Below are 25,486 nucleotides of genomic sequence, written 5' to 3' on the forward strand. Positions count from 1 at the left end.
CCGGTACACAACATCCGTCGACACACCATTCCGCGTTGCTGTACCTGGACATTAGTGTCATACAGTGTCAGCTTGAACTGAGGTGAATTCAGCTGAGTTCCTTGATGTGATGACTACTTCAGAATCCGAGTCTGAGTTACTATCATTCGAACCAGCTGTAAATAAATTAATAATAATAATAATCACAAATATAAACCCACAGATTTATTACAGTTGATGCAAATAATTAAAGTTCTGGACAGCTTGTTTCTGCAAATCAAGTGCCGTCACAATTGGGGTTTACAAGTAATGGTAGTGTAGTGTTCTCCCTCTTAGTGGTATTAACATATTTCCATGTGGAATCATCAGTCCAATGTTTATTTGGGAAAAAAAGTTGAAATTATTTTTAAATGTGGAACAAAACAATATAATGAGCCAAAGGTCTGTGTACTCTCTCCAAATACTTTCTGGTCATGACAAAACTGCCGTACAGTACACCAAAACCAATGAAAAAAAAAAGTATTTTGATAACAATAAATGTAACTCCAAAGCAGAGGTATTAGGTCGATTAACTATTAAACTAACAGGATTGTAGTATTCTTTGCCTGGGCTTGTTTTTTTTTTTCTTTTCCTTAGCCTGAAATCTTTTGGTTGCTTTTGGTCCAAAGTTAAACGACTGTTACGTTCCTTTGACTTCAAGTTTCTGAAATCCATTAATTGGTTCTATAATACGCAAGAAATTTCTCCTGAAACAAACGAGAGAAAAATTCAGAAAGTTGGGAGTCACTACAAAATTCACATCTAAATAAATAGAATGCCTCTACAGGTACAAACAGTACTCACCTTGATCAGCATGATCCCGATGAGTTTCCTGTGCGTTTTGTCCTCTTGTTAGTTCCGCATCATTCAAACACTCTAAAGATCTCCCACATGTATGGAAAAACCACGCCAAGTGGATGAGATGATTGCCGCAGAATGGACAAAACATGGCGTTGTTTCGATCGAGAAACAATATGTCCGGTTTACAGCACGCCTTCGCGTCTCTTCCTGTCTAGCAACGCGGAATGGTGTGTCGACGGATGTTGCGTACTGGGAAACAATATACTTCCTGAACTGTAGTGTTGCCGAGAACTTCTCAAAAAGAACCCTCGCTTTCCGGTTTCGGCTTCTGTTTTTCTTTCAGCTCTTTTTTATGTGTTTTGCACTTCTCAGCCCCTTACTTTTGTTTTTTTGTGTCTCGGCTTTTGTTTTTGTGTTTTCGCTTTTGTTTTTGTGTTTCCACTCTCGTTTTTGTGTTTTGCACTTCTCGGCCCCCTGCTTTTATTTCACTAAAGTCCTTCCACTGGCTTCCAGTCAGCTTTAGAATAGATTTGTGAAATGTTGAATAACTGAAAGAAATGCTTACGGAATACAAACCAAGTTGGGATCTGAGACTGACAGACTCGGGTCAAATAGTGGAGCACAAAGTCCAAAGCAAACATGGTGAAGCAGCATTTAGCTATTATGGTGCACGCAAATTGAATAAGTTGCCAACAGAGGTGAGGTTAGCTCCAAGTGTATCTATTTTTAAATCCAGGGTGAAAACTCTTCTTTTTTTCTCATGCTTTTTAGTGTATTTCCACTTTTTAATCATATTTATTGCACTGTACGTGGTTTTAATTGTACTTTTTAAAAACATATATATATTTTTTTTTTTTCATTTTGTTTTTATCCCGTTTTAAATATTTTATCTCTTTGTTTTCACATACTTTTAATCATGTAAAGCACATTGAGTTATCTCGTATATGGAATGCATTCCACAAATGAATTTGCTTTGCTTTGCTTTAATAGAGCTCTTAAATAAATAAAGGCTACCTTCACATTTACATTTGTCCAGTTTCTGAAAATCTTTATTTTGACAAATTTGATGTGGTCGTTCTTTGGTTTTGCTCGGTTAGGAAATACACCATCAAAAATGCCAAGAGAGGCAGTCTGCTCGTAGGCGTGGGTGTATAATTTTATTTTTTTTTAATGCGAGGGTTTTGCTTTGCAAATCTACATATTTTTTTTTTTTCTTGAGCAAATTTCATGGACACTGCTTCTGGGTGTTTGGTTCCAGACTCCATGCGATGAGTGAAGTTGAGATGGATTTGATATGACAATAGCTATCAAAATTTCATAGCTGACTACCTCACAACACAACCAGACCTTGTAATTTCATGCTGTGGGTGGGTACAAAGGTTTAAATACTAACTTAACAATGATTTACAGTACCTCCGATTTGGTTGTTCATTAGCCCTGAAAATTGACATATTTAACTGTGTTGTGTTTGATCATTTCAGTCCAAATCAAGTCTGGATAGGCAAGAGAGCCAGTCAAATGATTCTGAACCTCCTCCGACGAAACCAGAACTTCGCTATCCTGGAATCACAAGAGGGAGTACTCAGGGTAATCACAAATCATCCCTTGACTTTCAAGTAAAATCCTGTATGTCTTTTTAGAGGAAATTGAATGGTTTTGCCGATGATTACCGACTATCACCAGAGGGAGGTAACCGCTTAACTACAAGACATCCCTCTTCTGCAAAAAAGAATGATATAAGGTTTTAGAGCACTGGTCTCAAACTCAATTTACCATGAGGCCACTGGAGGCAGAGTCTGGTTGAGGCTGGGCCGCAGCCTCATTGGTCATACACATGCGTGCAATTTAAATTATAAATTATCCATCCAACTTCTTCCGCTTATCTGAGGTTGGATCGTGGGGGTAGTAGCTTTCACAGGGACATCCAGACTTCACTTTCCCAAGCCACTTCCTCTAGGTCTTCTGGGGGAACGCTGAGGCATTCCCAATCCCAGCAAGAGGAAAAAAAAATCAACAAAGCACCGGTCCCAGATATTGTGCCCCCATCCTGCCTCAAAGTCTAGAGAGAGCAGCTTGCTCCTGTCTTCACAAAGGTCTCTACAACTGTGTGAAGTACCAACCTGCTTCAAACACTCCACCATTATACCGGTCCCCAAAAAAACACCAGTCTCCTATCTTAATGACTACAGGCCTGTTGCCTTGACATCTGTGGTCATGAAGTCATTTGAAAACCTTGTGCTGGACGACCTCAAGTGTCACAGGTCCCCAACTGGACCCACTACAGTTTGCCTACTGAGCAAACAGGTCCGCGGATGATGCCGTCAACGTGGGTCTGCACTTCATCCTTGAACATCTTGACAGCGAGGGTACCTATGTGAGGATCCTCCCCTTGAACATCTTGACAGCGAGGGTACCTATGTGAGGATCCTCTTTGTGGACTGAAGCTCTGCGTTTCACACAATCATCCCTGAACTCCTCTCCTCCAAACTTCTCCAGCTCAGTGTCTCACCTGCCATCTCCAGGTGGATCTCCAACTTCCTGACGGGCAGGACACAGCAGGTGAGGCTGGAGGACACCACCTCATCCACGCCCACTATCACCACCAGGGCACCCCAAGATTGTGTCCTCTCCCTTCTGCTCTTCTCGCTCTACACGAACGACTGCACCTTGTGGCATCCGACTCTAAAACTCCTTAAGTTCGCAGATGACGCCATCGGCCTCATGAAGGACTGCAACGAGTCTGCGTATCGACAGGAAGTGGCGAGACTGGAGCTTTGGTGTGGCCAACACAAGCTGGTGTTGAACACTAAAGACTGTGGAGATGATTGTGGAGTTCAGGAGGCATCCTTCACCAGAGCTGCCCCTGACACTGTCCAACTATCTTGTCAACCGTTGAGACATTCAAGTTCTTGAATTACAGTCACAGAGGACCTAAAGTGGAGGATAAACATCAAGTCCATCCTCAAAAAGGCCCAGTAAAGAATGTAGTTTTTGCAGCTTCTGAGGAAGCATGACCTGTCATAAGAGCTGCTGAGACAGTTCTACACAGCAGTTATCCAATCAGAGCAGTGTACCTCCATCACAGTCTGGTTTGGGGCCGTCACAAAAAAGGACAAACTCCGACTGCAATGGACAATCAAAACCACGAAACGGATTGTCAGCACCACGCTACCAACTATCGAGGACTTGCTCGCAGCGCAAACTAGCTCCAGAGCAGGCAGGATCCTTTCGGACCCTCCATGTCCTGGCTACCAGCTCTTCTACCTCCTTCCGTCGGGAAAGTGCGACAGATCAATGAAAGTCAAAAGTAGCAGGCATTCGAACAGTTTTTATCCCCTCTGGCAATTCAGCCATTAAATTCTTGATCAGCTGCTTCTTCTTTTCCTTTTGGCTTGTCCCATTATGGGTCGCCACAGTGTCATCTTTTGCTATCTAAAAGCTTATCTCGTGCATCTTCCTCTCTAACATCCATTGTCCTCATGTCTTCCCTCGCAACATCCATCAACCTTTTCTTTGGTCTTCCTCTCGCTCTTTTGCCTGGCAGCTCCATCCTCAGCACCCTTCTACCAATATACTCACTCTCTCGCCTCTGGACATGTCCAAACCATTGAAGTCTGCACTCTCGAACCTTGTCTCCAAAACATCCAACTTTGGCTGTCCCTCTTATGAGCTCATTTCTAATCCCATCCAACCGACTCACTCCGAGTGAGAACCTCAACATCTTCATTTCTGCTAACTCCAGTTCTGCTTCCATGTTGTCTTTTCAGTGCCACCGTCTCTAATGCAGCTGTTCCAAAGTGCTTGGACCCGTTTCTTCACTTCCTTACCACACTCACCATTGCTCTGGAAGTATTTGAAGTTGTCCACCCTCGCGATCTCTTCTCTCTGTCGCCCCACTCTTCCCACTTCACCCCTCTCATTCATGCACATATATTCTGTTTTACTTCGTCTAATCTTCATTCCTCTCCTTTCCTTTGCATGCCTCCATTTTTCTAATTGTTGTTCCACCTGCTCCCTGCTTTCAATCCATATCACAATATCATCTACAAACATCATGGTCCAAGGGGATTCCAGTCTAACCTCATGTCAGCCTATCCATTACCACAGCGAACAGGAGGGAGCTCAGAGCTGATCCCTGATGCAATCCCACCTTCACCATAAATCCTTCTGTTACGTCGACGGCACATCTCACCACTGTACATGACCTGTACAATTCTAACATATTTCTACACACCGCCAGACCAGACTTCCACATGCAGTTGTTTCTCTTCTCTCCACAAAGACACAATGTTGTTCCTTCTGACCTTCTCGGTACTTTTCATTGAGCATCATCAAGGCAATGCATCTGTGGTACTCTTTCTAGGCATGAGACAATCCTGTTGCTTGCAGATATGGACTTCTGACCTGAATCTACCCTCCACAACTGTTTCCCACTTCCTGGTCCTTCATACTTGCCTCATCTACTCTTCCTTCTCTCTTATTTTCTTCATTCATCAACTTCTCAAAGTATTCTTTCCATCTATTCAGCACATTACTGGCACCAGTCAACAGATTTCCATTTCTATCCTTAATCACCCTTACCTGCTGAACATCCTTCCCATCTCTATCCCTCTGTCTGGCCAACCAGCATAGAACCTTTTCTCCTCTTTCTTGTCCAACTTGGTTGTACATGTCATCATATGCCTCTCGTTTAGCCTTCGCCACCTCTACTTTTGCCCTAGGTTGCATCTCAATGTAGTCCTTTCGTCTCTCCTCAGTCCTCTCACTGTTCTTCGCTAATCTCTCAATCTATCTCTTTAAATTCTTGATCATCGAACCTACTATATTTCTGCCTTGTGTGTGTGTGTGTGTGTATATATATATATATATATATATATTTGTGTCTGTATGGTGATGAAAATAAGTAGTTGAACACTTACTGCTATTTTGCAAGTTCTCCCACTTCGAAATCATGGAGGGGTCTGAAATTTTCATCGAAGGAGCATGCCCACTGTGAGATAAGATAGATCATCTAAAAAGAAAAATTCAGAAATCACAATGTATGATTTTTTTTTAATGATTTACTTGTGTGATACAGCTGAAAATAAGTATTTGAACACCTGTCTATAACCTAAAATTCTGACCCTCAAAGACCTGTTAGTCCGCTTTTAAAAGTCCACCTCCACTCCATGTATTATCCTGAATCAGATGCACCTGTGTGAGGTTGTTAGCTGCATAAAGACACCTATCCACCCCATACAATCATTAAAACTCAAATTTGTAACATGGCCAAGACCAAAGAGATGTCCAAAGACACCAGACACAAAATTGTACAACTCCATATGGCTGGAAAGGGCTATGGCGAATTTGCCAAGCAACTTGGTGAAAAAAGGTTCATTATTGGAGGAATCTTTAGAAAATGGAAGAAGCTAAACGTGATGGTCAATCTCAATCGGAGTGGAGCCCCATGCAAGATATCACCTCGTGGGGTCTCAATGATCCTGAGAAAGGTGAGGAAGCAGCCCAGCACTACACAACAGGACTTGGAATTGGACAGAATTTTCCAAGGTGACTGTTGGTCTTACACTAAGAAGTCATGGTTTGAAATCATGCATGTCACGGAACGTTTCCCTGGTTAAACCAGCACATGTCAAGGGCCGTCTTAAGTTTGCCAAAGGCCATTTGGATGATACAGAAGAGTCATGGGAGAAAGTTTTGTGATCAGATGAGACTAAAATTGAACTTTTTGGTCAGAATTCCAGTAACCGTGTTTGGAGGAAGACGAATCCCATTCCATCCCATGAACACCATTCCTACTTTGAAGATAGGGTGGTAGCATCATGCTTTGTTGGTGTTTTTCTGCACATGGACAGGACAACTGCACTGTATTTCGGAGAGGATGACCGCGGCCATGTATTGTGAGATTTTGTGGAACAACTTCTTTTCCTCAGTCAGATTTTTGAAGATGGGTCGTGGCTGGGCCTTTAAACATGACGATGACCCAAATCACATAGCCAGGAAAAACAAAGGAGTGGCTCCGTAAGAAGCATATCAAGGTACTGGCGTGGCCTAACCAGTCTCCAGACCTAAACCCAATAGAAAATCTTTGGAGGGAGCTTAAATTCCGTGTTTCTGAGTGACAGCCCAGAAACCTGTCTGATCTCGAGGAGCTCTGTGTATAGGAGTGAGCCAAAATCCCTCCTGCAGTGTGTGCAAACCTGGTGAACAACTACAGGAAATGTTTGACCTCTGTAATTGCAAACAAAGGCTACTGCACCAAATATTAATATTGTTTTTCTCAGGTGTTTAAATACTTATTTGCAGCAATGTCACACAAATAAATAATTAAAAAAATCATACATTATGATTTCTGGAATTTTGCTTTTTGGATTATCTCTCTCATAATGGATATGCACCTACGATGAAAATGTCAGACCCCTTCATGATTTCTAAGTGGGATAACTTGCAATATAGCAGGGTGTTCAAATACTAACCTTTTTTACTAACCTTTTCTTCACTATATATATATATATTGTATTTTTTTTTGTGGACTGTTCGATTCGTCACTTTAAACTGCTCCTTTTGCACAATTGCTGTTGTAAACACACTTACCTTATATAGATGTTACTTCTTGCACGTCTTATAAGGAATAGCTCCTATAAACAGAAATGTCTCTTGGTCTTTGTTCTTGTTGCTATGTTGTCGTTTCTTGTTCTTTGTTGTGAATGTTGTACCAGGGCAGCACCGACTGCCAGAGAAAAATTCCTTGTGTGTTTTTACACACTTGGCCATTAAAGCTGATTTCTGATTCTGAGAAGTAGTCTCTCAAGCATGTCTTGAGTTGTCCCTGGTGGGACGTGCCTGGAACACTTCACCAGGGACTCTCCTCTGAGTCCCTCCTAGATGACCAAGTTCTCAACCTATGTCTAAGGGAAAGCCCAGACACCTTCCAGAGTAAACACATTTTGGTTGCTTGTGGGATCATGTTCTTTCTGTCACAACCCACGGCTTGTGACCATAGGTGAGGGTAGGAACGTAGATCGACCGATAAATAGAGAAATTTGCTTTTGCCTTTCAGTAGACATTTTCTTCACTACAACAGACTGATACAAAGTCAACATCACTGCAAACACTGCACCCATCCACCTGTAGATCTCCTGTTTCATTCTCCCCTCACTCATGAACAAGACTAATAGCTACTTGAACTCCATTTCAGGTAGCTTCTCATTGCCAGCTGGAGAGGGCACCCCACTCTTTTCCAACTGAGGACCATGGTTTCATATTTGGAGGTGCTGATTCTCATCCATGCTGCTTCACACTCACTTGTTCAATATGAGTTGGAGATCAAGGCTCGATGACGGCACATACACATCATGATATGCAAAAATCAAAGATGCAATACAAGGCCACCACACCAAATCTCCTCTGTGCCTCTGCTGTGCAGAGAAATTATGTTCATAAAAGTCATGAACAGAATAAGTGACAAACAGCAGCCTTGGCGGATTCAAATCCACAACAGAAATGAGTTTGACTTACTTCCAGCAATGCGGACCAAACTGACACCGGCCATACAGGGACATAACAGCCCATATTGGGGTTCAGTACCCCATACATACAAGGCAACCCTCCAAAGGACTCTTCGAGGGAGACAATTAAAGCATTACACAAAACAGATTTAGACTGGTTTTCAAACTCCCAGGCAACCTTGAGCACCCTGGCAAGGATGTCGAGGTGGTCTACTGTTCCACTTTCAAGATGAAAACCACACTGCTCCTCCTGATTCTGATACTAGACTTCCTAACAAACCCTCCTGTTCAGCCCACCTGAATAGAACTTCCTAGGGGGGCTGAGCTATTTAATTTCCTCTGTAGTTAGAATGCACATTACAGTCCCCCTTCTTTAAAAGGGGGATCTCCATCCCAGTCAGCCACTTCAGAGGCACTGTCCCTGATGTCCAAGCGATATTGCAGAGGTGTGTCCCCAAGGACAGCCCTACAACATTCAGAGCTTTTTCAATATCTGGGCAAATCCCATCTATCCACGGTGCGTAGCCACTGAGGAGCTTTTTAACCGCCTCAGAGAACCCATACTCTGCTGGAAGGCATCCCGGTGGAACTGAGGGGATCTTCAAAGTATTCACCCCACTGGCTCACAACATCCTGGGTTGAGGTCAGCAGCGCCCCATCATCACAACAAACAGTGCTGATGGTGGACTGCTTCCCCCCTCTTGAGGCGGACAATGATGGACCAAAATTTCCTCAAAGCTGTCCGAAAGTAATTCTCCACTGTCTCACTGAACTCCTCCTGTCCCCAGATTTTTTTCCCCTCGGTGACCACTGAATTCCACTTGGCATGCCAGTAACCATCAGGCCAAAAAAAACTGCAATTGTACTCATCTTGAGAGCATCCTCCACCCCTGATGTCCACCAACGAGTTCAAGGACTGACACCACAACAGCCACCAACTACCTGACACTCACAGCTCTGGCCAGCTCCCTCAGTAATGAAGATACGGAACATGACCCACTCAGACTCTAGGTCCCCTGCCTCCCTGGGGATACGGGTGAAGGTCTGCCGGAAGAGCAAGTTAAAACTCCTTCTAACAGGAGTTAGCAGTTCATGCCAAACGTTCCCAGCAGATCTTCATATGTTTGAGGATACAGCATCTTCCCTCACCTTCAGAGCCAACCACCAGGTAGTGATCGGCTGACAGCTTCACCTCTCTCTCCACAGGAGTGTCTAAGATATGAGATCGCATCTGTCCGATGATATCAGCACAAAGTCGATCATCAAACTGCGACCTTGGGCGTTCTGGTGCCAAGTGCACACCTGGACACTCTTTTGCTTGAACACGATGCTCGTTGTAGACAATCCGTGATGAGCACAGAAGTCCAGTAACAGAACACCACTTCCTCTCAGTCACGCCCTGACAGTTTTCAATGTCATTGCCCCCATGAGCATTGATGTCCCCCAACAAAACAATGGTGTTCCCAGCGGGAGCGCTCTCCAGCACCCCTCTAGCACCTCCGAAAAGGGTAGGTTTTCTGAACTGGTGTAGCTGAAAATACTACAGTCAGAACCTGTCCCCCCACCCGAAGGTGGAGGGAGGCTACCTTCTCATCCGGGGTCCACCTAAACATACAGGCACTGAGCCTGGGGGCAATAAGTATAGCCACACCTGCTTGTTGCCTTTCACTGTGGGTAATTCCAAAGTGGAAGAGAGTCCAACTCATCTCAAATGGACTGGTAGCAAACCCCAACCTATGTGTGGGAGACAAACTTGACTATATTTAGTCGTAACCTCTCAAATATATTTAATCGGAATCTCTTAACCTTACACACCAGCTCGTACTTCTTCCCTGCCAAAGAGTTGACATTCCACAACCCTAGAGCCATCTTTCGTAGCTCGAGATCAAATCACCAAAGTCCCTGCCTCTGGCCACGACATGGACACAGACAACAGTCGCACTCACAATCACAGCGATTAATGCATGTTTTTGGGATGTGGGAGGAAACTGGAGTGCCCGGAGAAAACTCACACAGGCACAAGAAGAACATGCAAACTCCACACAGGTGGGGCTGGGATTTGAACCCCAGTCCTCAGAACGGTGAGGCCAACAGTCAACAACTGTGGCACCCGGCCGCCCAATAGTTAATCAGTTTGAAGATTAAATGTATTGTCTTTGTAGTGTATTCACTAAAATATAGGTTGAACGTCACTTGGAAATCATTGTACAGTTGTACCTTGAATCACTTTACATATGAGTTTTTCGAGATATGACCCTCTGATGGGACAATTTTTTGCTTTGTCTTGCGAGCCAAGATGGCGCCGCGATCATTAAATGCTGAAACCACAGGTTTCGCTCAGCTTTTTGTGCTTCACTCTGTGTTTACATTTGAGCACCTTGGCTCAGTAGCATATCTGTGCACTTATGCTCGTATTTTATTTTGAATTTAGTACAAGTGAATTTACAACCGCTTTCCTCATCAATTGCTTTCTTAGCAATTGATGAGGAAAGCAGTGTGGAGAAGAAGAGAGGATGGTGTCGATCAATGTGAAATAAAGAAAAACAATGCGAGTGAACGATTTGGCAAAGAGTTATAATTATATATATATAATTAGAGTTATAGTTCCACCTCAACCATATTGGAATGCCCTCGGTAGAGACCATTAAAGAAAAGGAGTCACCACTGGGTTTTAGTCGCTTTTTATTCAACCCTTCAGCAGCACACACCATATGCTGTATAACAGCTAGCTGCTACTCCGCCGCAAAAGGAATCCATCAAGTCGATAATGCCAAACAAGGGTGTAAAAATTATTTTGAAGCTACGGAGCTGAGGTGGAGCTGACAATGGGGGAATTAAATGAGCAACAGATTCAGGAGCATAAGAGGGTGCAGAGAGAGGGTTCTGACGAGGAGACAAGGAAAGAGGTTATCTACCATCGAGATAAAGGAAGTGTTGTCAATGTGCAAGAAAGTTTCAGACTTTGTTGTGAAGAAAGATCCAGAAAATGTTGCAACTGGTCGTGTTTTGTAATGACACATGCTGTTCGGAAACAGTCAAAAAGAGACACAAACAAACCTCCTTGGACAGATCTTTTCTTTTTTTTTTAAATGGCCATGTTGACGAAAAAATGTGTTGCAAAAAAGGCCAAAGTTGTGTAAGAGAAAAAACCTGAACAAAGTTAAGCAAAACTGAAAACAAATTACTGTAGCAGTTAAGTTCATTCAGGTTCATTATGTGTGAAGTAACATTAAGCTGAGTAGCTAAGTGAAAGTATCCAAGATAAGTTCAGCAAAAGTGAAAGAAAAACAAACTTCTGTAGTAGTGGAGCCTATTCCAGCTGTCAACGGGCAGGAGGCGGGGTACACCCTGAACGGTTTGCCAGCCAATCGCAGGGCACATTGATACAAACAGCCACACTCGCAATCACAACGAGGGGCAATTTAGAGTGTCAAATTAATGTTGTATGTTTTTGGAATGTGGGAGGAAACCGGAGTGCCTGTAGGGAACCCACGCAGGCACGGGGGGAGAACATGCAAACTCCACACAGGCGGGTCCGGGATTGAAGCCGGGACCTCAGAACTGTGAGGCCAACACTTTACCAGCTGATCCATCGTGCCGCAGTTAGTTTGATTCTAATATTATATGCCTATTGGACTGAACAAGACGTTAACACAGACATTCATCTTCGACAAATGTAATTCTTAAGTCATTGACATTTTACCTAAACGCCAATGTATGCTACAAGGTGCTTGCCATCACTAGTTATAACAGTCTGAAATATGGCATACATTTTTTGCTACCTGTCCACGGCCCACCCAAAATTGACAAGGGGAGAAATGTCCTGGGGGCGTTTGAATAAAATTTCGTGTATGGCCCCTATTGTGTCTGGGGTGGCGTCTCCCCCACATCTCACACTTGCATCAAGATTTCCAAAGAAATTTGTACTTCCACTATGGTAGGTACGAAATGTACTATCCCAAGACCAAGAGAAGACTAAGTGTGACCAATGTCTTTATTTGACACAGCTGCCGTGAATAAGGCGAAACAAACACTTTGTAGTATCTGTAGCATCAAGCTGGGACCTAGACAAATGAAACAAATGTATTATCCTCTATACATACTACAAAGTGCGAATACCCTTCAAACACGGTGTAGCTTACTGCAACATATAGTACAACGTCGAAAGGGGAGGGGTGAAGATGGTCGTGGTACTTATTACTGGAGGGTGTGTATCAAAATCAGCACCGGGGCACCCCAAGGTTATGTCCTCTCCCCTCTGCTCTTCTCACTCAACACAAACGAATGGACCTCGTGGCATCCGACTGTCAAACTCCTAAAGTTCACAGATGACACTACAGTATAAACCTTATAACGTCACCTTATAAACGATGACGAGTCTGCGTATCGACAGGAAGTGGCCAGACTGGAGCTTTGGTGTGGTCACCACAGCCTGGCGTTGAACACTAAAGACTGTGGAGATGATTGTGGACTTCAGGAGGCATACTTCACCAGAGCTGCCCCTGACACTGTCCAACTGTGTTGTGTCAACTGTCGAGACCTTCAAGTTCTTGCGAATTACAGTCACAGAGGACCTGAAGTGGGGGATGAACATCAACTCCATCCTCAAAAAATCCCAGTGAATAATGTACTTCTCAGGGATTCTGAGGAACCATAGGCTGTCACAAGAGCGACTGAGACAGTTCTATATAGCGGTTATCCAATCAGTACCGCGTACCTCCATCACAGTCTGGTTGTGGGGCCGCCACAAAAAAGGACAAACTCTGACTCCAATCGACAATAAAAACCGCTTGAACGGATTGTTGGCACCACGCTACCCACTATTGAGAACTTACACGCAATGCGAACTAGGTCCAGAGCAGGCAGGATCCTTTCGGGATCCTTCCCACCAGCTCATCCAGCTCCTTCCATCAGGAAAGCGGTACAGATCAATGAAAGTCAAAACTAGCAGCCATTCAAATTTTTTTTTTTCCTCTGGCAATTAAATCATCAAATTCTCATCAGCGAATCTACTAGTATTTTTCTGTCTGTGCCATGGTAGGACACTCACTCACATCCTGCTGGTTCAAACATTATTAGTTTTATATATATATATATATATATATATATATATATATATGTATATATATATATATAATTGTTTTTATTTTATTTTTTTGTAGACCGCAGGATTCGTCACTTTAAACTGCTCCCTTTGCACAATTGACATTGTGCAAAGATCTGATCTAAAACGAGAAATGCGAACGAGTGAAGGCATTCTGTTCAAGCTGAACACAATGTGTTATCATACTTATCTCTTCACCTGTTCTAAATGACAAAGATTTTACATCTTGCACAACGTATAAGGAATAGTTCAGAAATGTCTCTTCTTCTTTGTTCTTATTGCTATGTTGTTCCTTGCCTTTGTTCTGAATGTTGTACCAGGGCAGCACCAACTGCCGGAGAAATATTCCTTTGAGTTTTTACACACTTGGCCATTAAAGCTGATTCTGATTCTGAAGTGCATGTTTGTGTGCACGACACATCCATCCATCCATTTACTGAGCTGCTTAGCCTCACAAGATTTATGGGAGTGCTGGAGGGAATCCCAGCTATCTTCGGGCAGGAGGTGGGTATACCCTGAAGTCGTTGCCAGCCAATAGGTGGTGCACTACACAACAGACAGCAATTAGTAAACATGTCTTATTTACCAAACAGAACAAACCAAGGAATAATGAGTTGAAACACAGGGGTAATGGCTGGTTATAATAATCAGGTCCCAACTTTTACTGTGCATTTTTTGGGACAAAACAAACCACTCACAAATGTCACTAAAGCAGGATGGAAAAAAGACAGTGAGGGATGGGTGCAAACCAGAGATTACAAAGTAAAAGACCCCCGTTTGAACAATGCTACAATATTGATTCCCTTATTTCAGTATTGATGCATACATCCACAAACAAGAAGCAAAAGCAAGTGTCAAGCTGTTCAAGGTCATTGCGTTTTCACTGGTGAGTTGCAAAAGCATTCTGACTGAAACCAGCCAATCATATTGCAGCACAGAGTGTCCTGCTTAGAACTCAATTAGGAGTTATGACATCATGCTGGCAACACATTGGCGACTGCCCGCACTTCATTAAAGAAAAGTCTGATTGACTTTCTGCTGTCCTAATATTACAGAAGGAACAAGAATTTCTTGTGAGAAAAACAAATAGTTTCCCCACAAATGCTGTTTTTTTCTATCTCTCTCTGCAGATTACAGTCTACTCAACAGAACACCTCCTACCCCAGCTATGTATAAATACAGACCGACCTGTAGTCCTGGAAAGAACCACACTCCACTGACCCATGCTTATGCTTACCAGGTAATGCACACTCTGTCTAAACTGAAATTATTCAGGGATTTTCATGAGTCACAGTCGCACCTGGTCCATGTACCTCAAGAATAGCAGGGTATAGGCACTGGACATGAAAAAATAAATTGTCTTTTTGCATCTCTTTGTTTTCTCTCTACAGTGCATTTTTGTCTGTTTCCGACAGTGGGTTTCATTATTCATGACTTTAATAATTTTATTGTAGTCCATGGTAGTTTAATCATGTGTGTTATCTCTGTTTACAGATGCAGTTCAGAATTTTAGTATAAAGTAAAATAGGTAATACATTGCAGTTAGTGCTGCACAATATATAGGAAAATACTACATCAGCAAATTAAAAAAACAACAACAAGGAACTGATCACAACAATAATTAACTAAACACTACCATAAACTTAAAAAAAAAAAACATACTTTCATTAAGTTACCAGACAAGCAAGGTAGGTACTGGTCAGGAATCAGACTGGACTAACCTACAGGAAGACGTAGGCACTGGTGAAGGACACATGACTCATCAATAATTGGGTGAGAGGGACAATTTGATTGGACACCCCAACCTTAATTTCATCTCTGCTTTTTGCAAATGATATAGTAATCTTGGCTTCATCGAGCTGTGATCTCCAACTCTCACTGGAGCGGTTTGCAGAAGAGTGTGAAATGGTTGTGACAAGAATCAGCACCTCCAAATTTTAGACCATGGTCCTCAATCAGAAACAGGTTGCATGCCCTCTCCAGGTTGGAAATGAGATCCAGTCCCAAGTGGAGGAGGTAAATTTTCTTGGGGCCTTATTCAGGAGTGAGGGAATAATGGAGCAGGAGATTGACAGGTGGGTTGGTGGAGCGTCTGCAGGGATGCAAGCTTTATGTCAGTCTGTTGGGGTAAAGAAAGAGCTAAGTTTAAAGGGAAAGAACAAGCTCAGTACAATTGGCCAAAATAAGATAGGGTGAGAAGCTCAGTCATGAGGGCCTCAGAGTAGAGCCACTGCTCCTCCCCAAAGAGAGGCACCAGATGAGGTGGCTGGGGCATTTGATTTGGATGCCTCCCGGGCACCTCTCTGGTGAGGTGTTCTGGGCACGTCCTGCCGGGTTGAGACTCCCGGGACACACTTGAGAGACTGTTACTAGGCTGGCTTCGGAACACATCGGGATTCCTCTGGAAGACTTGGATATGAAGTGGCTGGGAAATGTGAAGTCTTGGCATCAGTGCTAAAGCTACGATAAGCGATAGAAGATGGATGGATGGATGGATGGATGAAGGACACAATATTCTGTCGGTCTTGAAAATAAATAATAAAATTGTTAATATGCGCTAAAATGGCTGGCAAAATAGGGGTTATCTTTTCTGGCAGTGAATGAGTTTACAAATAGGTTATCATGTCCCGTGATGTAGCGAGTTCAATCTTATGGATTGAGGAAATCATGGAAACCAATGTTGTTGTTGTTTTTGTTATTTAGTTTTGCACTCGAGCGGTTTTAAATGCTTGCATTTTCGTAATTCTAGTGTAAAACTGGGCTGGCAATGGCTTAACATCCTGCTCTTTCTCTTCTTTTGGCCTTCAGTTAAGTCGTGCAGAGGGAGATGTCAGCAGTAGGCATTCCTCTTTTTCAACTTCTTCACCTGTCCAATCCAGCCATCAACCTGGTTTCTGCTCACAATCAAGCCTGGACCAGAGGGACACTTCTTCTGACAGAGTAGGGGGAGTACCTGGAGGGGAGAGAAAAGAGGGTAGAGATGTAGGAGTCATCCCTGGCTGTGCTCTCACAGGGCATGCTTACCCCCCATTTTCTGACCCTGGGATCCTCTCAGGAGTGGCTTCACAATCCTCTAGTTCCATGCAAACATCAGCAGGCACTGTCCACATCACTGAGGCATCCATTACTTCACACAGCTTCAAGAGCTCGGCAAATCAGACACCAATACCTCACGACCCAGCACTGAACGGAAGCCTGTCATATGATAGCTTCATGGCTGGAGGTGATGGTTTTGACAAAAAGGTGTCAGCAGGATCTAAAATTACTGATGTTTCATCTGGGAGTTCCTGCTCTGCAGTGGCAGGTGGCTACATCTCCTCTTTCCATTCTTCAAAACCTAGAGCTGTTGAAATGCTTTCCCAGTCTCCCCAGTGCCAATACTCCCTCATCCATCGGTCAACCTCTTCTACATGCTCCTCTCCTCCTGAGAGAGAGCAACTATTGGTGGAACCTCCAAGAAGCACTCACCCCTTGCCTTTCTGTCAGACCTCTGTGCCACCCACTTCCTCTGTTCAGCATCCACCGCATAATTACCACCACCATCACTTCTATAATCCCCACCATAATCACCAACACTATTCCTCCTCTACATCCTACCCTTCCCATTTCATTGCTCCTCAACTGCCCCACCATCTCTACCCACACCTCCCATGTGCCACAGATACCGCTTTGGGCTTGTCATCTTGCACAAACCAACCTTCCCATTCCCCACACCGTCCTCCACTTGGTAAATCATTGTCCTACTCAAGCGCTGCTGCTGCTGAAATGCAGTACCAGTTAATTCGAAAGGCCTCCTCAACAGCTGGAGCAAACGCAGCAGGGATAGCAGGAGGAATAAATGCACCTAAGTGAGTATTACATCATGTCACCACTTTTGAAAACCTGACATTGATTGCCTGTTTGGCTTCTCCCCTTTTTCCTTCTCCTACCAACAGATTTCCGGTAAGTTCCTTCTTTTTCTTCATTTGCTTTAATGATGTGAGAGTTAGCATAAAGGCCCTGAGAAGTGAATTTGAAGATTTTTTTTCCAAATAGTTTTGAAATTTGAATATAAATTGCTAGAACTGGAAGCACAGTATGAAAACTATGTAGTAATTAATTGTGACGATGTAGCCTTCATGCTACAGGTGAGGCTGAGAGGTCCACACACCAGAACCAAAAGTCCTCTGCTTACGGTGTTTGAAGAATTCATTTTGAATGCAAATTAGTTTAAAATTCACCATTCACCAAAATTAACGGTTGTTAATCCCCGGTTTCTCACAATTTATATATGGATTGTGAAATCTCAACCACGAGAGACCTAAAATTACCAGCACACAACGTGAGGGTATCACATTCAGGTGCATGTCTTTGTGGTGATTGCCCGACAGTTTACGCAATAAGGTATCAGTATAGTGTGTTACCACCGCTAGAGGTCAGAAACCTCCTTGGCAAACTCCAACTTAAACGAAGAACATTTTAACTCTTTATCAACAGAAATGTCCACAAAGTTCTCATCACTTCCAGTCAATGAGTGCAGTGACAGTTAAACCGTGTGCACCAAAGGAAATATTCCCCTGGAGTTACTTATAGCTAGGGGACAAACCCATATGAATCCCATGATTGGGCTCAGTGGGCATGGAGTACTCACATGGCGTATTGTTGGAGTGTCCAGATGCTCAGCATGTCAGCGATGCTCTTCCATATGAGCTTGCATAGGGAACTGGGGTTTCGATGGTTCTTAGAAGCAGTCTCTCCGCCCAACTCCACTCCGACCTTATGTCCAGGCAGGGAGCAGTACAAACACAGGCGCCGTCTCATCTGTCAGTGTCATGATCAAGCACCGGGGGTAAGACCCAAATGCACGACTTCAAGGCAAGGTATACTGTGAAGAAAACGAGTATTTGAACACCCTGCTATATTGCAAGTTGTCACACTTAGAAATCATGGAGGGGTCTGTCCACTGTGAGAAAGATAATCTAAAAAGAAAAATCCAGAAATCACAATGTATGATCTTTTTTAAAGATTTATTAGTGTGATGCAGCTGCAAATAAGTATTTGAACACCTGAGAAAACTAATGTTAATATTTGGTACAGTAGCCTTTGTTTGCAATTAGAGAGGTTAAACGTTTCCTGTAGTTGTTCACCAGGTCAGCACACACTGCAGGAGGGATTTTAGCCCACTCCTCCACATAGATCTTTTGTAGATCAGACAGGTATCTGGGCTGTCGCTTAGAAACACTGAGTTTCAGCTCCCTGCAAAGATTTTCTATTGGGTTTAGGTCTGCAGACTGGGTAGACCACGCCAGAACCTTCATATGGCTCGTACAGAGCCATTCCTTTGTTTTCCTGTCTGTGTGCTTTGGGTCAATGTCATAAAAAGAAAGACCCAGCCATGACCCATCTTCAATGCGCTGACTGAGGGAAAGAGGTTGTTCCCCAAAATCTCACAATACATGGCTGCGGTCATTCTCTCCTTACTACTGTGCAGTCGTCCTGTCCCATGTGCAGAAAAACACCCCCAAAGCATGATTCTACCACCCCTATGCTTCACAGTAAGAATGGTGTTCTTGGGATGGAAGTCATCATTCGTCTTCCTCCAAAAACAGTCAGTGCAGTTATGACCAAACAGTTCCATTTTGGTCTCATCTGACCACAAAATCTTCTCCCATGACTCTTCTATATCATCCAAATGGTCATTGGCAAACTGAAGACGGGCCTTGACATGTGCTGGTTTAAGCAGGGGAACCTTCCGTGCCATGCATGATTTCAAACCATGACATCTTAGTGTATTACCAACAGTCACCTTGGAAACGGTGGTCCCAGCTCTTTTCAGGTCATTGACCAAGTCCTGTCGTTTAGTCCCGGGCTGATTCGTTACCTTTCTAAGGATCATTGAGACCACATGAGGTGATCTCTTGCATGGGGCTCCATTCCGATTGAGATTGACCGTCATGTTTAGCTTCTTCCATTTTCTAATGATTGTTCCAACAATGGACCTTTTTTCACCAAGCTGCTTGGCAATTTCTCCGTAGCCCTTTCCAGCCGTGTGGAGTTGTACAGTTTTTGTCTCTGGTGTCTTTGGACAGCTCTTTGGTCTTTGCCATGTTACAAGTTTGAGTCTTACTGATTGTATGGGGTGGACAGGTGTCTTTATGCAGCTCACGACCTCATACAGGTGCATCTGATCAAGGATAATACATGGAGTGGAGGTGGACTTTTAAAGGCGAACTAACAAGTCTTTGAGGGTCAGAATTCTAGCTGATAGATACGTGTTCAAATACTTATTTGCAGTTGTATCACACAAATAAATTGTTAAAAAAATCATACATTGTGATTTCTGGATTTTTCTTTTTAGATTTATCTCTCTCACGGTGGACATGCACCTATGATGAAAATTTCAGACCCCTCCATGATTTCTAAGTGTGAGAACTTGCAATATAGCGGGGTGTTCAAATACTTATTTTCTTCCCTGTAGTTTAGAGGAAAGTTTATTTCAGAGGTCAGCACACAAATAGGCAGTCCAAAAAAACGATAGTACAAAAGGTGAGGCAAAAGGGAAGGTTAAAAAAAGAAAGCAAGGGTCTTATTATCGTGAGACAAGACGTGGAATAAGGATAGTGGTGACGTGACAACCATGTACAATGAACTTGCGACGAATAACATGACATTCGAAGCTTACATGCATGACACATTTTCAATGCGGCGCAGGTGGGGAGCTGCTGGCTGGAGCAGCCGTGCACAGGCAGTGACATGACCATGCCCCAGACATTTGGTACCGTTTACGGGGAGGCAGTAACCCCCCTCCCCCAACTAGCTGCATGGGGTCCCCTATTTGAGAGGATTGTGGAAGGCAATGGATCCAAATGGTGTGCGGCATTCACACTGTCCACAGAGGTCCCTGACAGAGCAGGAGTGGGCGAAGAGTCCCAGAATTTAGTCGTGCATTCTCTCTCCTGCTCATGTATCTAGTTTTCAAGGGAGATGGGGAGCGCAAGCAATTCTTCTAGCCCCGACAACGACTCATGTCGGGCAGCCAGTTTGTCCTGAACACAGTCCGTGGTGAAAAATACCACACAGTGCAGAATTGTGGTCACCGTTCTCAGCAGCAAGAATACGGAAGGAAATTGAGTGTTCTGCCACAAAGTCCCCTTGCGCAAAATCCAGCAACCTACCACCAGCTTCTTTGGCCCAAACAGAGTGATCAAAAAATATGTCACATGATGCCCAAACTGGCAGCTCAGTGTTGCTCACCGCCATCGCCAATGCAGCAGCTTTACCAGTACATAAACTTCTCTTTGTGGCTCCTGAGAAAACCCATGACAGAGTACTAAGAGAGGAACTGTGGTACTGCATGCATAAGTCTGGTGTGGCAAAGAAGTATATTAGAATAGTTTAAGACATGTATGAGGGGAGAAGAACAGAGGGTGTACAAAAGAATTTAAGGTGGATGTAGGACTGCATCAGGAATATGTTCTGAGCCCCCTCCCGTTTGGAGTGGTAATGGATTGGGTAACAGCTGAGATTAGACTGGAATCCCCTTGGACCATAATGTTTAGAGATGATGTGATCTGCATCAAAAGCAAGGAGCAGATGGAGGGAGAGTTAGAAGGGTGATGGCATGCACTGGAAAAGAGAGGAATGAAGATTACCCAAAGTAGAACAGAATATATGTCCATGAATGAGAGGATGGAGGGGGAACGGTAAGGTGCAGGGAGAAGAGATAATGATGGTGGACGACTTCAAATCTTCAAATACTTGGGGTCAACAATCCAGAGCAATGGTGAGTGTCGTAAGGAAGTGAAGAAACGGGTCCAAGCAGGTGGGAACAGCTAGCATAAGGTGTCTTGTGTATTATGTGACAGAAGAGTCTCTGCTAGGATGAAGGTCGAAGTTTATAAGACAGTGGTGATGCCATGATGTACGGATTAGAGACGGTGGCGCAGAAGAGAGAACAGGAAGCAGAGCTGGAGATGGCGGGAATGAAGAGGATGCGTCTGAACCACCTCATGTTGAGAGGCACGGTTCGCTGGCTGTGTGCCAGGTTCCTCGACTGGTTGAAAAATGGGAGTCTGGAAAAAGGGGGTATTGGCCTTTTATGCACAGGAGAGAGGGAGCTGGCACAGGTACCAAAAGAGAGGTAGACCATTTGTTTAACATTTCTAGGCATTTTTTGTGATTTGAGACCAGTGGAATTAAAACATCAATTAATTCATTTACATTGCCACAAACATCAATTAATTTATGCAATGAGTGTTTCAATTTCATGTGGTGGCTGAAAGCACTCTATTTGTGATGTGATTCAGCTGACAAAGAGATATGACATTAGAATTGTGGCAAACAATCATTACTGACATTAGTGTCATGATTTGTACTGGGCGCATTCATCCAAAGTTTGTAAAATAGTCGGTGGGTGTTGCTTGTGTTCCATCAATTGTCCCAGAGGGCTGTTTGGTTTCAGTCCATTCAGCAGATCTGCCCATATCCAGAAAAAAGCATGATTTTTCACGATTATGAAGCTTCATTTAATTTACTTAAAGGATTTTTTTGGTCTATCAAATTTGACATGGTTGTTGACAACCCTTTTCTCTTTGTGTCAAATTTACAAGACACTTATTTCACTTTACAGGGACTTTAAGGTCGTAATAATGCATGAGTATTGTCTCCCAAATTTTGACATGTATGCATGTTTGCAAGATGTGCACCGTGATAATGGGTTATCATTTCAGCATGCTGTCCAGAGCTGCACGAAATGACAAAATTGACAATGTGATTTTCTTTATCCCCGTGATTCAATATACTTGGGTTTATGAAAGTATTCAGACCTACTTAAAAATGTCACTGTTGATGCTATTTAGAAAAAATAATTGCAGACTAAAAAAGAAAAACTCAAATATCACAAAGCATAAATATTGAAGCCCTTTACTCAGTATTTAGTAGAAGCACACTTTTGAGCAAATACATGAGTATTGAGTGTGTACTGAGGGGAAAAAAAGAACTTAAATGATTTTCATAAATGGCTGCAAGATTGTTACATTGCAGTTGTATCTAAAATCATGTAAAGCAGTGTTTTTCAACCTTTTTTTTTTTTTTAGCCAAGGCAAACTTTTTTCATTAAAAATATCCCACAGCACAGCAAGCAGAAAATGTAAAAATAAATCTGTTGCCTATATGAACAATATACACCTGTTGTCACCAAACCATAGTAAATACAAATCATGTTTTACTCACTTGATGTGCCACCTGGGCCTGTTTAGATGAGCATAAAGCAGATATTCTGGCAGGAATCGATGAAAGACACACACAAAGCTCTTCCTCAACAGCTGTCACTCTCTGATTTTACTTTTTATAGTAGTCAACTCACCTCATAGAGAAATATTGTTGAAAATGGGAGGAAGATCAAAATAGCTTTGCTTGAAAGAATGTGGTTGCTCTGCTGCTGTGTTTACATTTTGCCATTGCTTGGTGAGGATGAACGTTTCAAGATTTCCATTTTCCACATTGCTTGAACAGTTACAGTTTTCGAGCGGAATACATTCATTTTATCTGTGCATGGATGCAAATTTTCATTTAAGCCTTGCCTACATGTGTTCAGTTCATTGAAAGGATGAAAGACCTCAGTCAGTTATGCCAGGTTTGGACACCACTCATCAAATACAAAGCGGTTTCGCGTAATCGGACTTCTCATTTCCCAGAAATTTTATTTCCTCCAGTACTTCATAAACACAGGCCAGTACCTTGCCACGAAGCAACCACCGGACTTCCGTACAAAAAAGCTTTATGTTCTGCACCCATTTCTTCACATAAAGATGCAAATATGTGACTTTCATGGGTTACAAAGTTAACCATGCACATAGCATCATCCAACACAGGAACGAGAGTAGAGTAATTAGTAGTGGAGTTTTCCTTTCAGCCTGTCCCGTTAGGGGTCGCCACAGCATGTCATCTTTTTCCATCTAAGCCTATCTCGTGCATCTTTCTAACACCCACTGCCCTCATGTCTTCCCTCACAACATCCATCAAGCCTCTCTTTGGTCTTCCTCTCACTCTTCTGCCTGGCAGCTCCATCCTCAGCACCCTTCTACCAGTGAACTCACTCTCTCGCCTCTGGACCTGTCCAAACCATTGAAATCTCCTCGCTCGAACCTTGTCTCCAAAACATCTAACTTTGGCTGTACCTCTAATGAGCTCATTTCTAATCCCATCGAACCGACTCACTCCGAGCGAAAACCTCAACAAATTCATTTCTGCTACCTCCAGCTCTAGTTCCTGTTGTCCCTTCAGCGCCACCGTATCTAATCCGTACATCATAGCTGGCCTCACCACTGTTTTATAAACTTCGACCTTCATCCTAGCATTGACTCTTCTGTCACATAATACACAAGACACCTTATGCTACCTGTTCCCACCTGCTTGGACCCGTTTCTTCACTTCCTTACCACACTCACCATTGCTCTGGATTGTTGACCCCAAGTATTTGAAGTCGTCCACCCTTGTGATCTCTTCTCCCTGGAGCCTCACTCTCCCCGCTCCACCCCTCTCATTCATGCACATATATTCTGTTTTACTTCGGCTAATCTTCATTCCTCTCCTTTCCAGTGCATGGCTCCATCTTTCTAATTTTTCCTCCGTCTGCTCCCTGCTTTCACGGCATATCACAATGTCGTCTGCGAACATCATGGTCCAAGCGGATTGGAGTCTATCCTCATCCTTCAGCCTATCCATTACCTAATGCAGTCCCATCTCCACCTTAAATTCTTCTGTCACACCTACGGCACACCTCTCCACTGTTATGCTGCCCTCATACATTGTCCTGTACGATTCTAACATATTTCTCCACAGTTCCGCTCTTGGTACTCTGTCATAGGCTTTCTCTAGATCCACAAAGACACAATCTAGCTCCATCTGGCCTCCTCTGAACTTTTCCACGAGCATCCTCAAGGTTAATAGTTCATCTGTGGTACTCTCTTTAGGCATGAAACCATACTGTTGCTCGCAGATACTTACTTCTGTTCTGAGAATAGTCTCCACTACTCTTTCCCATAACTTCATTGTGTGGCTCACCAATGGGACAAGCCGAAAGAAACTTACTTTTGGTTCCCAGAGCTCTGCAAATCACCTTTCTTCCTAAAAATGGGAACTAGCACACTTTTCCCCCATTCTTCAGGCATCTTCTCACCCACTAGTATTCTCTTGAATAAGTTGGTCAAAAACTCCACAGCCACCTTTTCAAATTGTTTCCATACCGCTACAGGTATGTCATCAAGACCAACTGTCTTTCTGTTTTTCATCCTCTTCAGTGCCTAACTTCCCCCTTCCTGATCATTGCCACTTACTGGTCCTTCATGCCTCTTCTACTCTTCCTTCTCTCTCATTTTGTTCATTTATCTGCTTTGCCATTTTTATCCCTCTGTCTGGTCAACCTGTAGAGATTCTTTTCTCCTCCTTTCATGTTCAATCTGGTGTCCGTCATATTACTCTTGTTTAGTGTTCGTCACCTCTTCGTTTGCCCTACGTCAGATCTCGATGTATTTCTTTCGCCTCTCCTCAGTCTTCTCAGTGTCCCACTTCTTCGCTAGCCTCTTTGATTGTATGACTTCCTGCATTTTGGGGTTCCACTACCAAGTCTCCTTCTCCCCATTCCTAACAGAAGGCACACCAAGTACTCTCCTGCCTGTCTCTCAAATCACTGTGGCTGTAGTAGTCCAGTCTTCTGGGAGCTCCTCCTGTCCACTTAGAGCCTGTCTCACATCTTTCCGAAAGGCCACACAACATTCTTTCATTCCAGGGTCATCCTCCACAGCACCATCCTATGCTGTCGAGGTACACTTTCCCCTACCATTACCTTACACTCTAAGTTCCTGCATCTTCTGGAAAAAAAAGTATTCACTGCTGCCATTTCCATCCCTTTTGCAAAATCCACCACCATCTGTCCCTCAAAATTATTTTCTTGGATGCTGTACTTACCCATCACTTCTTCATCGCCCCTGTTTCCTTCACCAACATGTCCATTACAATCTGTACCATCAAAACTCTCTGTCTGGGATGCTCAGAACTACTTCATCTAGTTCCTTCCAGA

At 43.4% G+C, this 25,486-nt stretch overlaps 1 protein-coding gene across 9 annotated transcripts in view; it reads left to right on the forward strand.

Moving 5' to 3' along the window:
* The window catches only part of LOC133506298 (palmitoyltransferase ZDHHC5-A-like), a 104,798-nt gene that overhangs the window by 68,457 nt on the left and 10,855 nt on the right, over positions 1–25,486 (forward strand). For 6 of the 9 annotated variants that reach the window (XM_061830301.1, XM_061830304.1, XM_061830305.1 and 3 more), the window contains 3 exons: positions 2,301–2,406; positions 14,559–14,668; positions 16,237–17,276. In XM_061830301.1, coding sequence (XP_061686285.1) covers positions 2,301–2,406; positions 14,559–14,668; positions 16,237–17,276 — 1,256 coding nt within the window. Of the gene's footprint in view, positions 1–2,077; positions 2,187–2,300; positions 2,407–14,558; positions 14,669–16,236; positions 17,277–25,486 lie in introns of those variants that run through there. The other 3 variants (XM_061830306.1, XR_009796469.1, XM_061830307.1) reach the window with 3 other exon arrangements.

The sequence above is a fragment of the Syngnathoides biaculeatus genome, chromosome 9 (genome assembly GCF_019802595.1).
Source record: "Syngnathoides biaculeatus isolate LvHL_M chromosome 9, ASM1980259v1, whole genome shotgun sequence".
NCBI classification, from domain to species: domain Eukaryota; kingdom Metazoa; phylum Chordata; class Actinopteri; order Syngnathiformes; family Syngnathidae; genus Syngnathoides; species Syngnathoides biaculeatus.